Genomic DNA, 17,191 nt, shown 5'->3' on the forward strand with positions numbered 1-17,191 from the left:
CAAAACCAAAGCAAAAAACTAAACTAAACAAAATCCCAAAACAAGCAAACAAATAAAAACTAGGCAGAAAGCAGATGGCTTATCAAGACTAAGGCATAAGGACCCCTAGTGAACTCTCAGGTGGGTGTCTGGATTTTAGGAACAGGGTGATCGGATCGGTGGGAGAAAATGTATAAACACTGGGAAGTAGAATCATTTCAAGTTCATTCTGGGCCTTCAGATAAGACTTTAATGCTAATCAACTTACTTTAAACTGAGCCTGCTTAATATATAATGAAACAAATAATTGTCATGCCTTATTGTTTTTATAATTTAGTATCTTTTTTTCTTTCAATATTAAAAATAGTAGGAAGATGCTGGGCCTGGTGGCTCATGTCTGTAATCCCAGTACTTTGGGAGGCTGAGGTGGGACGACTGCTTGAGGCCAGGAGTCTGAGAGCAGCCTGGGCAACATAGTGAGACCTTGCCTCTACAAATGATTAAAAAAAAAAAATTAGCCGGGTGTTGTGGTGTACACCTGTGGTCCTAGCTACTCAGGAGGCCAAGGTGGGGGAGAACACTTGAACCCTGGTAGTCGAGGCTGCAGTGAGCCATGATTGCACCACTGCACTCCAGCCTGGGTGACAAGCAAGACCCATCTCAAAAAAGAAAAAAGAAAAGGAGGAAGAACACATGTAATTGGTTTTTAAAAAAAAAAAGAAAAAAGAAAAGGCCAGGCACATTGGCTTACACCTTTAATCCCAGCACTTTGGGAGGCTAAGGTGGGTAGATCACAAGGTCAGGAGTTTGAGACCAGCCTGACCAACATGGTAAAACCCTACCTCTACCTAAAATACAAAACTTAGCCAGGCGTGGTGGTGTCTGCCTGTAATCCTAGCTACTCAGGAGGCTGAGGCAGGAGAATCTCTTGAACCAAGGAGGCAGAGGTTACAGTGAGCTGAGATCACACCACTGTACTTTAGCCTGGGCCACAGAGTGAGACTCTGTCTCAAAAAAAAGAAAAAAGAAAACATGTAATTGTTAGATACAGTTACAATACTCTGTTTATTAGTTATTAAAACATAACTTTTATTAGACTCTCAAAGTGTTCATGACTCAAAGGAATTTAATTACTATTTTATAATAGTAATTTTATAATGCTTGTTCTATTATAAACAAATTAAAATCTGTCTTTCATTAATTTGCAGAACATTCTGTTAGACTACTTGCTCTCCTCTACAAGAATCCTTCCCCTGTAGCCACCCAGGGAGGAGACCATTCGACACCACTCCTGTGTTCTGGGCCAGCAGAGAGGTTTGGCATTCCTCTCTCTTCCCAAATGTGCTTCTACACTACTACATCTGCCCTCAAATGCTAAGCCCTGCTCTTCTGGGTCACAGCAGTCCAGCTCTGTCACCCTCCACAGCATTTTCTTTACTATTGCAAGGCCTACTGTTCTTTCCTCAACATTCACTGGAGGCTTTGGAGCCCAGTGCACAGCCTTCTCCACCTCCTGTTCATATATGTCACCAGAATGATTACCTCACACTTCCTAGACTTCCCCAAAGTCCCTGACTTGCATCTCTTCTATTCAGTAGCCACTCACTTCCATGGTCACACAGAGCCTGTGTTCACTCAGAGACATGTTGCCTCTGAAAACATAAACTCAGAATGTCAGGCTCTGAACACATTTTCCCTTTCTTGCTCTCCCTCCCTCCCTACCATGTTTCTCTTCAGCTTCATCAAGAACTTTAGTTCCTTTATCCAACCTTCATTCCTTACACCTCAAGTTATCAATTCTCTCCTGTGTTAACTTTCTTATTTAGACTAGGGTACACGAACCATCACATTAAATATTATCTTTCCAGACTGGGCGCTATGGCTCAAGCCTGTAATCCCAGCACTTTGGGAGGCCAAGGAAGGCAGATTACCTGAAGTCAGGAGTTCGAGACCAGCCTGGCCAACATGGTGAAAACATAATCTCTACTAAAAATACAAAAAATTGGCTGGGCGTGGTGGTGGGTGCCTGTAATCCTAGCTACTTAAGAGGCTGAGATGGGAGAATTGCTTGAATCCAAGAGGTTGAGGTTGCAGTGAGCCGAGATTGTGCCACTGCACTCCAGCATGGTCAACAGAGTGAGACTCCATCTCACACACACACACACAATTTCCAATACCCTCAATAATCTTGTCATTCCAACTTATTTTTCTCTCACCCATTAAAATTGCAATATAGGGTCTACTTAACTTTTTATTTTCTGATTATATACTTGTCTACCAAATATTGCTAGGGTGAACAGTGTATTTGCAGAAGAACCAATCTGCAAATGATGGCCTTCAACCTCTATTAGGAAATTAATGTTGCTGGTAAACTTACTGTTTCTTAAACACCAGTGGGGGTTTCAAAGCCTTACACCAAAATCACCCTTGAAAAATTTAATCTGATTACATTCTATACCTCAGATTTAAACCCTTTTATGACTCCCCATTGCCTGCAGAATGATGTTCAAACATCTTAGTATGGCTCATACAGTCCTCTATAGCCTGACATTTTCATTTCCTTCCTCCCTTACCACTACTCCCTAATTCTCTATGTTACAACTCTCCTAAACTGCCTGTGTCTCCTACTAGACCATTCATTAGCCTCTTGAAAGAAAGAAATGTATCTTATCCATCTTTTCTCCACCTCAGTACCTTGTGTGGTACCTTGCACATGACAGGTCCTATACAAATGTTTACTGACCTGAATTGTATCAATAATATGCTATAAAGTTTCCCTGAAGATTTATCATCTCAGAAGATACTTGAAAACAAGATGAGGAATCAGATAAAGTCACAAAATGTTCCTTAAAATTTTTGTTTTGTTTTAAAACATGAGAATTTCTTTAGAATTAAAAACTTACTTTATAGATGTATCACACTATATTATTTAATGATATATGCTTAGATATACTAAAGAGCATTGATGTTTTCATGTTAATTCATAAAAACAATCATTGAAAACATGTGACTCTAGATGAGGTCTGATTCCTTAAATGGTGTTTGCTCATCTTGGTGACAGCATGGCAAAATTTTACTAATTCCGATTCACTGAGGGAAATGAGAAAGTCTGAAGTAGGATGCTCCATAAGGAAAATAAACAGATCTACCACGTAGAGATTCTGTATTCTAGCTTTTCTAAGTATGTGAGAATGACTGTTAATTAGCTGGTCAACTGTTTGCAGATAACACTTGTAATTCATATTGCCTTGATCACTAAGGAAGTTGATCCAATGTTTTCAAATGTTTATTGGCCTTTTAAAAAAATATTGCAACTTTTAGATTCAGGGGATAGATGTGCAGGTTTGTGACATGGGTATGTCATGTGATGCTGAGGTTTGTGATATGAATGATCCCGTCACCCAGGTAGTGAGCACAGTACCCAGGAGTTAGTTTTTCATCCCTTTCCCCCTCCTTCTCTCTCTCTTCTTGTAGCCCCCAGTGTCTACTGTTGCCATCTTTATGAGTAGCCAATGTTTAGCTCCCACATCTAAGTGAGAATATGTGGTATTTGTTTTTCTGTCCCTGCATTAATTCACTTAGAATAATGGCTTCCAGCTTTATTCATGTTGCTGTAAAGGATGTGATTTTACTCTTTTTTATGGCTGCGTATCATTCTTGGGTGCATATGTACCACATTTTCTTTAATCCACCATGGATGGGCACCCAGGTGGATTCTGTGTCTTTGCTATTGTGAATGGCATGGTGATGAACATATGTGTGCATATGTCTTTTTGGTAGAATAATTTATTTTCCTTTGGATATATACTCAGTAATGGAATTGCTAGGTGGAATGGTAGCTCTGTTGTAAGTTCTTTGAGAAACCTCCAAACTGCCTTACACAGTGGCTGAACTAATTTACATTTCCACTAACAGTATGTAAGTGCTCCCTTTTCTCCTAAGCCTTACCAGCATCTGTTTGATTTTTTAGTAACAGCCATTCTAACTGGTGCGAGATGGCATCTGTAGTGTTGATTTGATGATTAACGATGATTAGTGATGACGAGCTTTTTTTTATGTTTGTTGGCCGCTGGTATGTCTTCTAAGAAGTGTTTGCTCATGTCTTTTTTTCCCTTTTTAAATAGGATTATTTGGTTTTTGCTTGCTGAATTTGTTAAGTTCCTTACAGAATTCTGGATTTAAACCTTTACCAGACACATACTTTGTGAACATTTCCTCCCATACTTTGTGAACATTTCCTCCCATTCTGTAGGCTGTCTGTTTACTCTGTTGATAGTTTATTTTGCTGCGCAGAAGCTCTTTAGCTTAATTAGGTCCCAGAATAGAGAACCCAGGAATGAAGCTGCACACCTACAGCCATCTGGTCTTTGACAAAGTTGACAAAAGTAAGCAATGGGGAAAGGACTCCCTATTCAATAAACAGTGCTGGCATAAGTGGCTGGTCATATGCCGAAGAATGAAACTGGCACTCTACTTTTCACTATATATAAAAATTAATTCAAAATGGATTAAAGATTTAAATGTAAGACCTCAAAATGTAAGAATCCTAGAAGAAAACCTGTGAAACACCATTCTGGACATTGGCTACAGGAAAGAATTTATGACTGCTGGCTATTTCAATGTAATCTTTCGTGTAGTATCTAGCAAGTCTCTTGTCCATTTATTTTTTTATTGGGCTGTTCATGTTTTGTTTATTTATTGTTATCTCAACTCTTCTATATTTTCCAGATACCCACATTTGTTACTTATGTATGTTGCAAAAATCTTTTCCCACTCTGTAGTTTGCCTTTTTAATGTGTTCACGTCTTTTGATAGCATGTTATTAATTAATATAGTCATTTTATCAAATATTTACTTTAAGACTAGTACTTTGTGTTCATTTTAATGAAGTCTTTTCCTATTCCAGATCACGATATTCTTCCATGTAATTGTTTAGAATCTTTATTGTTTTGCCTTTCATATTTAGATTTCATTCCTGTTGGTATTTATTTTTGGGTAAGGTATGTGGTAGGGCAGTAGCTCCCAACCCCCGGGCCACAATACCAGCCACGCAGCAGGAAGTGAGCAGTGAGCGAGCATTATGACTGCTTGTGCTCCACTTCCTGTCAGATCAGCAGTGGCATTAGATTGTCAGAGGGGCACGAACCCAATCACACATGGCGGGATCTAGGCTGTGTACTCCTTATAAGAATCTAATTGATCTGGGATGGAACAGTTTAATCCTGAAACCATCTCTCCCCAGCCCTTAGTCTGTGAAAAAACTGTCTTCCACTAAACCAGTCCCTGGGGTTGGGGGCCACTGAGTCCATGTTTCATTTTTTCCAATCGATATTAAATTGTTTTTAAAACTGTTTATTTCAGGCTGGGTGCAGTGGCTCACGTCTGCAACCCCAGCACTTTGGGAGGCCAAGGTGGGTGGATCACTTGAGGTCAGGAGTTCAAGACCAGCCTGGCTGACGTGGTGAAATCCCATCTCTACTATGAATACTGAAATTAGTTGGGAGTGGTGGCGTATGCCTGTAATCCCAACTACTCAGGAGGCTGAAGCATGAGAATCACTTAAACCCGGGAGACAGAGGTTGCAATGAGCTGAGATCATGCCACTGTACTCCAGCCTGGGCAACAGAATGAGACTCTATCTCAAAAAAACAAAAAGCAAAAAACAAAAACCTTTACTTCAATGACTTTTAACTTTTACTATGCAATGTTTAATCTTTTAATTTATATTTACAGAGTTTGCTACATAAATAAATTTTATTATTCCATCCTTTTGCTATTAGAACGACCATTATGTCTGAACTAGTAAAGCTTAAATTAACATACTTTTACTAACTATAAATTACTGTCATAATTTTGTATGTGAATTAAACAATCGGTCTTTTAGGAAGCTATTTATTTCAGTTTGAGTTCTTTGCCACGTTAAGGCACATGGTCATTAAGTGCTCAGTGCTATCTCAGTTATAACTATATGGCCATGGACTTGATATTTTCTGGTACTATGTGTATAATCTAATTCTCATATTTTCCTATTCAATGATTCCTTGTTTGAAATTATAAAGCCAGAGAACTTTATCATAGCATCTAAGCATACAAAAATAGGAAAAGTACTGATTAAAAAGGACACATATGTCAAAATTTTAAAAAGCATATTGTAACTTAAAAGAATAAAGAAAGGCTGGGTGTGGTAGCTCACGCCTATAATCCTAGCACTTTAGAAGGCCAAGGCAGGTATATCAGCTGAGGTCAGGAGTTCGAGACCAGCCTGGCCAACATGGTGAAACCTCATCTCTACTAAAAATGCAAAAATTAGTCAGGTGTGGTAGCCTGTAATCCCAACTACTTAGGAGGCTGAGGCAGGAGAATTGCTTGAACCCAGGAGGCTGAGGTTGTGGTGAGCTGAGATCATGCCATTGCACTCCAGCCTGGGCGACAGAGTAAGACTCCATCTCAAAAAAAAAAAAAAAAAGGACAAAGGACCTCATATTTGTCCCATGCTGCTAATGATTTTCTCTTATAAATCTCTAGTCAAGTTCAATTCTAACCACCTTGGGTATGAATCAATATCCGCCTATTAGGCCTCTTAGGTATGACTATTGGCTATTTCCCTGACTTTGGTAGGGTGTGGAGGCTTCCCTTTAAACAATTCCTCCTAAAGAGAGGGAAATAGCCAATAGTCATATCTAAGGCTAGGTATGCTTCTAAATGCTTTGATGTAATTAGGGCAGTTATGAAGATATCTTCCTTACTTGGGCTCTTTATGGACCTGGCACCCTAAATTTTTCCTAGCACTTTAATTTTTTATTTTTCATCCCAGTTAGACTATTAGCAAACACAGGGATTTGTCTTATTTTCTGCTGTGTAACCCACACCATGACTGCTAGTGTCTGTTACGTAACATGCTCAAAGGAATGTTTGTTCAGCAAATGAATGAAGGAACTTAGGAACTACGTAATACAATACATATTCAGAGCTTAAGTGGCACAAATATCACGGTATCCTCAGAAAAATGAAAGCACCCCTGGTCTAGATTCTGTGGGAGCCTCTAGGAATGGAGGAGGCTAAAATCCAAGCTTAAAGGTTTAGCTTATATTCTACTAGACTCAGACCACAGCAAGCTTAAACACACCCCCACACCCCAATTTAATTTTCTTTTGTGTTGGCTGGGACTTAATAAGAGGGCTTCTGTACTTCAACAAAGTAAAAGAAATGGTTTTTGGGAACCTAGCATAGACCTAGCATAGGAAAATGGGAAATAATATAATTAATTAGTGTCCCTATATTATTAAGGGCTCCCTGGTAGTTCCCAGTTTCTTTCTCAATGTAACCAAGCACAGTTTGCAGAAAGCCAAACAGACAGAAGTTTGGTTGCATTCTTAACCACAATGCTAAGGTAAGAGAAATGTTAGCTTTAGCATTTCACAATTTTATTCAAAATGGAGAACAAGCTTCTGTGTAAACACACATATTAAAGAATAAATATGGTTTCTCGAGTAAAACAAATAATTTTTGCTACTGACAAGAGTGCTTTTCTCTATGGAGATAATTGGAGACTGGACAGACAATGAGTTATTTGGGGGGAGTTTATTCTAATCATTTCATGACCTGACCAAGGCAAAGAACACAAGCTTACTTTAAATCATTAAATACTTATAGAATACCTTAATATATAGGAATGCTGTAAAATACATGGGGAAGGGAATAGATTTTACCGTTTTAATTATTTTGACTTTGCTGGTATAAAGCAGGTGCATATGGAAAGAGGATCGCTCTCAGCTCTTTATTTTGTAGTTGAATTTCTAGGACACAGAAGCACAGATGTCCCTGCCAACTCCATACTGCAGTAGACATCTGCTGTTGTTTTTGCCTTCCCAGCATTTATTCCTCCTTCCTTTAGTAATAACGGTCTCGTTTTCCATTAGTGAGCACTCCTTTACCCTTTCAGTCCTGCGGTACAAGTGGCAGTGGCCCTCATCCCATCAAACCCATCCCCTGGAGGTTCACATCTGGGCATATTATCCAGACTTGGCCAATGAGAACATCACAGCCTCATAGACACACTTGCTGGTTCCGAAATGGGCCAGGCCAGTGAGACATATTCTTTGACTTCTTAACAACACTACTGGAAAAATGGTAGTTTGTTTCTTGTGGGGGACACTGGGCTGATAAAATGTAAGCCTGAAATAATTCATGGCTGTCTTTGTTACCCTATGGACAGAGTCTTTGAGAACAAAACCAGCAGAGGAAAACCAAGCACAGAGATGAGGAAAGTCACAACTGTAATCACTGGTGCCCCTAAGTCCAGTCATGACGGAAAGACGACCCACCCTGGACTTCTCAGTTCCATAAGTGAAAAATTTCCTCTTTTTCGCTTAAACCAGTTTAAGGCATGATTCTGAGATCTGTAACTTGACTTGACTTTACAGAAGCTGAGACTGAAACCCTCTGTAATTTCTGAGAATTGTCTTGACTAAAGTAAGAAATCATTTTCTCTTACCCCACTTTTAATCTAATGTAGGTGTGTCTACAGTATCATTATTTTAAAAAGTAGGAAATGAAGCACAGAACTCACCGGTCCACTTCCGGCCGTGAGGTTCTGGAGAGCTCCCAAGGATGCTTCCTGTGTGTAGTTTCGGATGCTCTTGGCGATCAAGGACAGATACATCCTTATCACGATGGAGTGCCACAGCCACTCCACACCCTTGGGGTTGCTCTTCTCCTCTGGCGTCGGCAGGTCCTGGTATTGCTGACCACACACAAAAGGAACCCAGAATTAATGCACGTCAGGTGATGGTTACAGTTTCACACTCAAACCAAGAGGCCAGAAATACTGTCTAGACTCATAATTTGCACAAGAAGCCCTTGAAATAGAAATTTTAAAAGCAAATACCTATAATTTCTAATCACTTAACTTTTAGCCCATGATGATTATTTCTTCCTAATAACACTCCACACCCCTAACTTGATATTTCACAGTGAGAGAAAATTCAGAAAATTAAGCATAGGCCATTCTAGAATGGTTTTCAGGCTGTTGTTGACCTAAAAGCTAAATTAGTCACAACCCTGTAGATAAGAAAAACAGGCCTGTTCCCTCAGAGTGTTGTGAAAGTGTCCAGGATAGCATCAGGGTTCTAAATTCACCAGTTGGTCTCCACAAATACCAAGATACTCAGAGAAGGAGAAGAGGTGACATTCTTTTAGTTTCCATATCAGTATGGAAATAAATATGTATTCCTTCCTATGAGGTTTGCTTTTAGTATGTCCAAAGTTTGTTTTTAGAATGCCCAAAGCCAAATCTCAGGGCTGACTTTAATAAAAACGATTTCTATACAATTGACTATGCGTATTTAAGCTTATTTCCTAAGCTATAAGGCATAAAGCAGTGTGGTTCAATGGAAAGCAATGAAACTCCGGAGCCACACTGCCTGGGATTGTATTAAATCTCTTCCACTTTTTTGCTAAATTATTCTGGGAAAATTAATCTTACTGTGTCTCTGTTTCCTCATTGGTAAATGAGGGTATTAATAACACACACCTCAAAAGTTGATGTAAGAATTAAAATAACTTAAAATAGTGCCGATATATACCAAGTACTTAGACAAACACACAAACAGACACATTCTCTCTCATTCTTTCCCCCACTTTCTCATTCTTTCAAAAACTTCCCAATATACCTCTTTTACTTTCCTGCTTCGACTGCCAAAACATCCAATACTTTTGTTGTTGTCAGTCTGGATATTCCGGTTTTGAATATAGATATTCTGGGAATATTTCTCTGGGAGCTCTGCCTCCAGCTGGTAGGAGAGGTTATGAAGAATGCACACACAATTCTCTGTGGCCTGAGAAAACAGGACATGAATATCGATCGTATGCATATAGGTGTCCTTTTCAGGTGTGCTATCACAGGACGTAGGCTTTAGCTCTTACAATGTTTACCAGATGCAACTGGGTGTGCTTAAACTGTGTGTTGCCTGGGGGACACGCAATGAACATGGCTAGAAAAGCTAAGGTTAGATCATGAGTGGCCAGGAGTGTGATGCTAAGAAGTAGAGGCTAAATTTCTTAAACAATGGAGAGTCTTTTTTTTTTTTTTGAGATGGGAGTCTTGCTCTGTCGCTAGGCTGGAGTGCAGTGGTGTGATCTTGGGTCACTGCAACCTCTGTCTCCCAGGTTCAAGCGATTCCCCTGCCTCAGTCTCCTGAGTAGCTCAGACTACAGGCTCACGCCACCACACCCGGCTAATTACAATGGAGAGTCCTTTTAGTTTACTTTCTTTCCTTTTTTTTTTTCCTGAGATGGAGTTTCACTCTTAATGCCCAGAATGGATTGCAATGTTCTGATCTTGGCTCACTGCAACCTCTGCCTCCTGGGTTCAAGTGATTCTCCTGCCTCAGCCTCCTAAGTAGCAGGGATTACAGGCACATGCGACCACGCCCAGCTAATTTTCTTATTTTTAGTAGAGACGGGGTTTCACCACATTGGCCAGACTGGTCTTGAACTCCTGACCTCGTGATCCGCCTGCCTAGGCTTCCCAAAGTGCTGGGATTACAGCTGTGAGCCACCGCACCTGGCCTCTTTTTAGTTTACTTTCCAAAAAGTGTGTCCAGAACAACTCTGTATCTTAGATACGCAACTTACTAGCCATGTTGAGTTGGAGAAGAGGAAGAGATACTGTTTATAGGGACCAACTAGGAGGCTATTGCAATAATCAGCATGAAAGATGCACAATGTAGGAAAACAGTGGAGGCATTAGAGGGGAGTGGAAGAACTAAAGGCCTTTTCAGAGGTAGAAAGTACAGGATTTGTTGCCCAGTGGATATGGATGAGAGGGAAGGGAGGCAGTCCAAGATTACTCAGATTTCTATCTTCTTTTGGTGGATGACGATTATCAAAGATTATAGTCCTGGTGCGGTGGCTCACGCCTGTAATCCCAGCACTTTGGGAGGCTGAGGCAGTGGATCACCTAAGGTCAGGAGTTCAAGACCAGACTGGCCAACATGGTGAAACCCCATCTCTACTAAAAAATACAAAAATTAGCTGGGCATGGTGGCTCGTGCCTGTAATCCCAGCTACTTGGGAGGCTGAGGTAGGAAAATTACTTGAACCGGGGACCAGGGAGGCAGAGGTTGCAGTGAGCCGAGATCACACCACTGCACTCCAGCCTGCGCTACAGAGCAAGACTCCATCTCAAAAAAAACAAAACAAAAAACAAAGAAAAAAAAAGTAGCTGGGAGTGGTAGTGTGCACCTGTAATCCCAAGTACTTGGGGGGCTGAGGCAGGAGAATTGCTTGAACCCTGGAGGTAGAGGTTGCAGTGAGCTGACATCACGCCACTACACTCCAGCTTGCGCTAGGCAAGGGAGCAAGACTCTGTTTCAAAAAAAAGGATTATAAAGAGAAGAAACCAGTTTGGGGATGAAAAATGAGATAAATTAAAATTCATTGCTGAACATATAGTATTTGGGCTCCTTTCAAATAGCCACATAGTATGGTTAGACAGACAGACACTGGAGCCTGGAAAACAGAAAAATAAGGCCATAGGTTTTAATATTTCTAAGCACGTATGGAGAATCTTAGGCTCAGCAAATGACTCCGTGAATAAATCTAAAACCAAGCGGCTATCTTGAGGATATTCTGGGCCGGGCGCAGTGGCTCGCGCCTGTAATCCCAGCACTTTGGGAGGCCGAGGCAGGCGGATCACAAGGTCAGGAGTTTGAGACCAGCCTGGCCAACACAGTGACACACCATCTCTACTAAAAATACAAAAATTAGCCAGGTGTGGTGGCACACGCCTGTAGTCCTAGCTTCTCAGAAGGCTGAGGCAGGAGACTCGCTTGAACCTGGGAGGCAGAGGCTGGAGGGAGCTAAGACCACTCCACTGTGCCCCAGCCTGGGTGACAGTGTAAGACTCCATCTCAAAAAAAAAAAAAAAAAAAAAAGAATATTCCAAAACATCTTGGTAAGACAACAGGAAGTTCAGTATGTGAGATGGTCAACTCTTGAATCACCTTGTCATCTGGCTGATAATCTGCAATGGTTCCTCTGACATAATGGACCAGTGAATCAATGAGTCCGTCACATCTTCTCATCGCTTTTCTCCCATCAGGTCCGGCAGAACTCATGTTTCTATCAGAAAAAAATAACGAAAAGACATAAGTCTTAGGCTGTGTATCTAACAGGGCTTTGTTTTGAAGTTTTACTTGATGCTTCTTCCAGGTGTTTGGAAACTGGCAAATTTGAAAAGTGTGACAGACTTGCCCTGGGGTCAACAAATCACTGACTGCCTAATGGATCAACTAGGATCAACACTTTCTAAATATTTCCAAACAACACGTAACCGTGTCATAAGTCTTTTGTCTACTTCACTTCAAGTACCATGACCAAAACATTATTTACCTAATCTTCATTCCATTTTTGAGTGTGGATATGAGGCAAATGTTTTGCAACTAATGACAGCAAATGGCACATTAGACATTATAATATACTGGATGCCAAGTCCCAATTTGGTCCACGTTTTAACTATAAGTAACTTAAAGTTGCTCAGGGCTCAGTTTCCTCATTTGTAAAGATAGTGTGATGGATTATATTCTTAGTGGTTTGGTAAGTTTCAGCATAAACTGAAGTTTATACAAATTATTGACAAATATTAAATCAGATGCTCTAAAATATGATTATTTTATCATTAAAATGGCAGAAAGATGTTACAGAAAGCATGAAAGAGTTTGCAGTTTATAAGACTTCGGTCAAAAGTATGACCTATAAAAATCTTTACACTTAGTCTCTTTCTAATTTTGCTAAGCCTGACACCTTTCTATAAACAGTAACTAAATCTATAACTGGAAGTTGTTTACTGATAGAGAAATGAAACTTATCAAATACAGGAAAGTAATGCATTTGGGGATTACAGTGCAGATTCCGATCATGTTCCTAGTCTGGTATTATTGTTACTACCTTCCCTTAGATTAAGTTTTTCTTACTACCATTAACTACTGAAAAATATATTTTTTTTTGGCAAAAGTGTCAACACCTCAGTCAACAAGAATGACAAAAGAATAGTGCCTTCAGGTTTTAAGAACATGAGAACCACCTCTATTCCCAATTTCAATTGTTAAGAACTGTCCCTATAAAATGTATCGGATCAGTTTCTTTTACTGGTAGGTAGAATATCCAAAATACGTTTGGGACTTTTTGTTTATAATGTGTTAGTATCATTTTGAACATCAAAAAGAACTACAACTTTGAGGCATATTTGAGCCTTATTTTCTTCATCTTTAAAATCATATAGGCCAGAAGTTGTAGCTCACGCCTGTAATCTCAGCATTTTGGGAGGCCAAGGCAGAGCATTGCTTGAGCCCAGGAGATCAAGACCAGCCTGGGCAACATGGCTAAATCCTGTCTCTATGAAGAAACACAAAAAATTAGCTAGGCATAGTGGCATGTGCCTATAGTCCCAGCTACTCGGGAGGCTGAGGAGGAGGACTGCTTGAGCCTGAGTGGTTGAGGCTGCAGTGAGGCAAGATTGCGCTACCACAATCCAGCCTGGGTGACAGAGCAAGACCCTGTCTAAAAAAATAAAATAAAATAAAGCAATATAACATAAATGATTTTCAAAAGGCCTTCTGCCCCAAAATACTGCTTTTAACGCATAGTCGTCAAAGAAACAAAATGTGCCCAGGGTTATATCAAGAATGAAAGGGAATGACGGTAAGATATACCATATTATACCTTGCTTTCACTGAGATCACATCTATAGGTTGAACTCTGGAAACTGACAAAACCTGATTGTTTTAACCCACAAAAATAGCAATTTCATGATTCAACCTGACAGTTGAGGAGGTAAGACTAACATATCTAAAACTAACAATATAGTAGCAATGTAATAGTTGTTGAATTGATACAATGAAATTTTTTAATAAAAATCTCTGACTCTGATCCTCATTTGACATTTCTACTTCCTTATTTAATTTTTACTGTACCTGAAAAACTCAGACACTTTGTTCATTGGTTTATAAGTTGGAAATAAAACAATGTTTTTACTTAACTTTTTCAAAGAAATGATCATTTAAACCAAGATCCTCTATCTACTTTGTGAGCCCTTTAAGAATCATGGGACTTCAGAAGCTTGACAGAAACTGAAAAAGCATCTTTTCCAGTCTCCTTGTTTTATACATGAGAAAGCAGAAGCCAAAAGAGTTTCCGTTACTTTTCCTGGTGACAGCAAATTAGTGATAAAGTCAGAAAAAGAGGGCTGTTCTTTATTCTGCACCCAGGGTGGCCTAGAACAGAACAAACCCCATCTAGCATTCATTCAGTCTGCAAACACCATATGTCCCCAACTACACAATGTTATCCTATGTTTAAAAGCTTCTCTTTAGCCTTTTCGAACTCTGGCTTGGATAAATGGGAGCAATTTAAAATTGCTTTGACAAATCAAAAGGTCTTTCTTATGGGCTAAGCCCACTACATACCTTTGTTTAGCTTTGTTTAACTCCAGGGTGTTTATTTTGGGCTAGAATGGTAAGTCAAGTTGGCAGTATTGCCAGTTCACAAGTACTAACTGTTGTCTTGCTGTTTGGTATTATCCAGACTCTACTTGCTTGAAATGGGACTTATCAGGGGTTTCTGACAGTTGATACCTTTGTTGACAGAAAGTACATGGAATCCCATTGCTTTAGTATTTGCTCCTGCATATCAAAAATAGTTCCCACCTTACTCAGCTACACAGAAATATGAATGATAAGGGCAGATTACTTTATACGACTGCATCCATGAGCAGAAGTCATCAGACAGAAAATAATTTGTTACTGCACCACTCTGAAAATAACCAATAATTATAGAAAATGATATATCCATCTTAAAGTATTTTTTTTTAACAGCTAGTACTTAAGCTTGTGGAAATCAGAAAATTAACATGGCTATCCTTAGGCAGAATTGATCTTTTTTACAATGTATCTCTTGCTCCTAAGAATTATTTATTGATTAGTTTCCCATACATTAGCCAATGAAGGCTCAATAGAAAAGTATCTCAAAACTATAACTGAAATATACTGAAACAATTACCTTATTGAAAATTAAAAGAGAATGAGCATACAAACATGGGAGTTAATAAAACCTGCTTATCAAAGTTACCAATAGAATATGTTGAAAATGTGCAATTTAGTGCCTGTCGTTTGCATTTGATTAAATGTGGGTTTACTTCCCCTGGTATCATGAAGCCTAAGTCTGAGTAAATATCTGGGTACCTTTAAGAAAACTAAAACTGTATACTGTTATATACTGAGATTTAAAAACAGGTCCTTGGACTAGAGATTGAAGGCAAGGGGCCAGGGTCTTAGGGGGCGGGGGAGTGAGGAAGGAGACAAACTATTCTTCACATAAAGGCAGGAATTATTTGGAGTTCTTCACCTCCACTGGTCCCAAATGGGAAGACAACAGTTTGACTTTGGCCAGTGCTTGATACTGGGAAGAATCTTTCCTGCAATGTGGCTTGTAATGGGGGAAGAAATAGAATCTGAACCTCTGTGTGTCCCTGAAATGGTCACAGAGCTTCACATATTTAGGAGGATTCAGATGTTTTATCAGACAGCGAATCTGTGACTTCTGACTCCCTCTAGGACCTCTTATCTCACACATTCCTGAGTGTCACAGTGAAAAAGAGAAAAGAAAACAACACCCTGGACCTTGCTAGAATTAAAGGGAAGAATGGTATGTTAATGGTTTAGACTGACAGTGTGACTAAATCTTAGATTAATATGGCAAACCAAAGAATGGGCAATGACAAATTAAAAAAAAAAACAGCTGCAATTTAGTGTTTGCACTAGACAGTATGGTAGACAATTTACAAATAGCATGATCTGTAATTTTCACAAAATTCCTGAGATTAGGGTACCCTAGAATTTCATTCTGGGAAATTCTGACCTGTGATTCTCATTTATAATCAGAATTAACTGCTCTAACAGGATTGTCACTGGCTCTTCCATATAAGGTGGGATATAAGGTAGTCTGTATGTGGCTATGTGCAGGGGTGCTGTCAAATATGCCTAATTGACCAGCACTGAACAAAGGAAGTTTGTTACAACGCAGAACATCCAAGCTCAGTGTATAGTGTGAGGTCAGCTGCCCTGGGAAACAATGAACTGAAGGACATGGTTAAAGTAAAAGGCTACAGTTAGTTTCCAGGACATGAAAATGGTGGGGAACAGTAACATCAGAGTGCATCCTTTCAAGACACTTCACCACCAGACAAAATAAGTAACTTTAGGAGGCAGAACTTCTCTTCTTTTTCTTTTTCTTTTGAGATAGTCTCACTCTACTGTCCAGGCTGCAGCGCAGTGGCATGCTCATGCCTCACCATAGCCTCAACCTCCTGGGCTCAAGCGGTGCACCTACCTCAGCCATCTGAGTAGCTGGGACTATAAGTATGCACCCCTATGCCCACCTAATTTATTTTTTGTAGAGACAGAGTCTCACTACGTTGCCCAGGCTGGTATTGAACTTTTGGCCTCATGTGATCCTCTTGCCTGGCCCCCAAAGTGCTGGGATTACAGGTGTAAGCCAATGTGCTTGGCCCAGAAATTTATTTATTTATTTATTTATTTTGTTTCTTACTTATTATTATTACTTTTTTTGAGACAGAGTCTCACTCTGTTGCCCACGCTGGAGCGTGGTGGCTCAATCACAGCTCACTGCAGCCTCTACCTCCTAGGCTCAAGGGATCTTCTCACTTCAGCCTCCTGAGTAGCTGGGACTACAGGTTCATGTCACCATGCTCAGTGAATTTATCTTTCGTAGAGATAGGGTCTCATAGCATTGCCCAGGCTGGTCTCAAATTCCTGGTCTCCAGCAGTCCTTCTGCCTTAGCCTCTCAGAGTGCTGGGATTACAGACGTGAGCCACCACTCCCAGCCAAAATTTGGTTTTTTAAATGGGGCTACTGCTACTTGATAATGGGTATGGTTTTCCACTAACATACAGTTCTGAGTGTGCATCCTTGGTGGCTGTGGGACCAGTCTTCTTCTTTTTTTTTTTCTTTTGAGACAGAGTCTCGCTATGTCACCCAGGCTGAAGTGCAATGGTGCCATCTTGGCTCACTGCAAACTTTATGGCCTAAGTTCAAGTGATTCTCCTTCCTTAGCCTCCTGAGTAGCTGGGATTACAAGTGTGTGCCACTGCACCCAGCTAATTTTTTTATTTTTAGTAGATACAGGGTTTCACTA

The 17,191-nt window shown here is 40.0% G+C and overlaps 1 protein-coding gene across 2 annotated transcripts in view; it reads right to left on the reverse strand.

The window, feature by feature from the left end:
- The window catches only part of PKP2 (plakophilin 2), a 114,128-nt gene that overhangs the window by 21,620 nt on the left and 75,317 nt on the right, over positions 1 to 17,191 (reverse strand). For both annotated transcript variants that reach the window (XM_017507927.1, XM_017507928.2), the window contains exons 7-9: positions 11,985 to 12,102; positions 9,651 to 9,815; positions 8,549 to 8,722 (exon numbers count right to left, since the gene is read on the reverse strand). In XM_017507927.1, the coding sequence (XP_017363416.1) occupies positions 8,549 to 8,722; positions 9,651 to 9,815; positions 11,985 to 12,102 (457 nt within the window). The remainder of the gene's footprint in view (positions 1 to 8,548; positions 8,723 to 9,650; positions 9,816 to 11,984; positions 12,103 to 17,191) is intronic.

The sequence above is a fragment of the Cebus imitator genome, unplaced genomic scaffold (assembly GCF_001604975.1).
Source record: "Cebus imitator isolate Cc_AM_T3 unplaced genomic scaffold, Cebus_imitator-1.0 Scaffold385, whole genome shotgun sequence".
NCBI lineage: Eukaryota > Metazoa > Chordata > Mammalia > Primates > Cebidae > Cebus > Cebus imitator.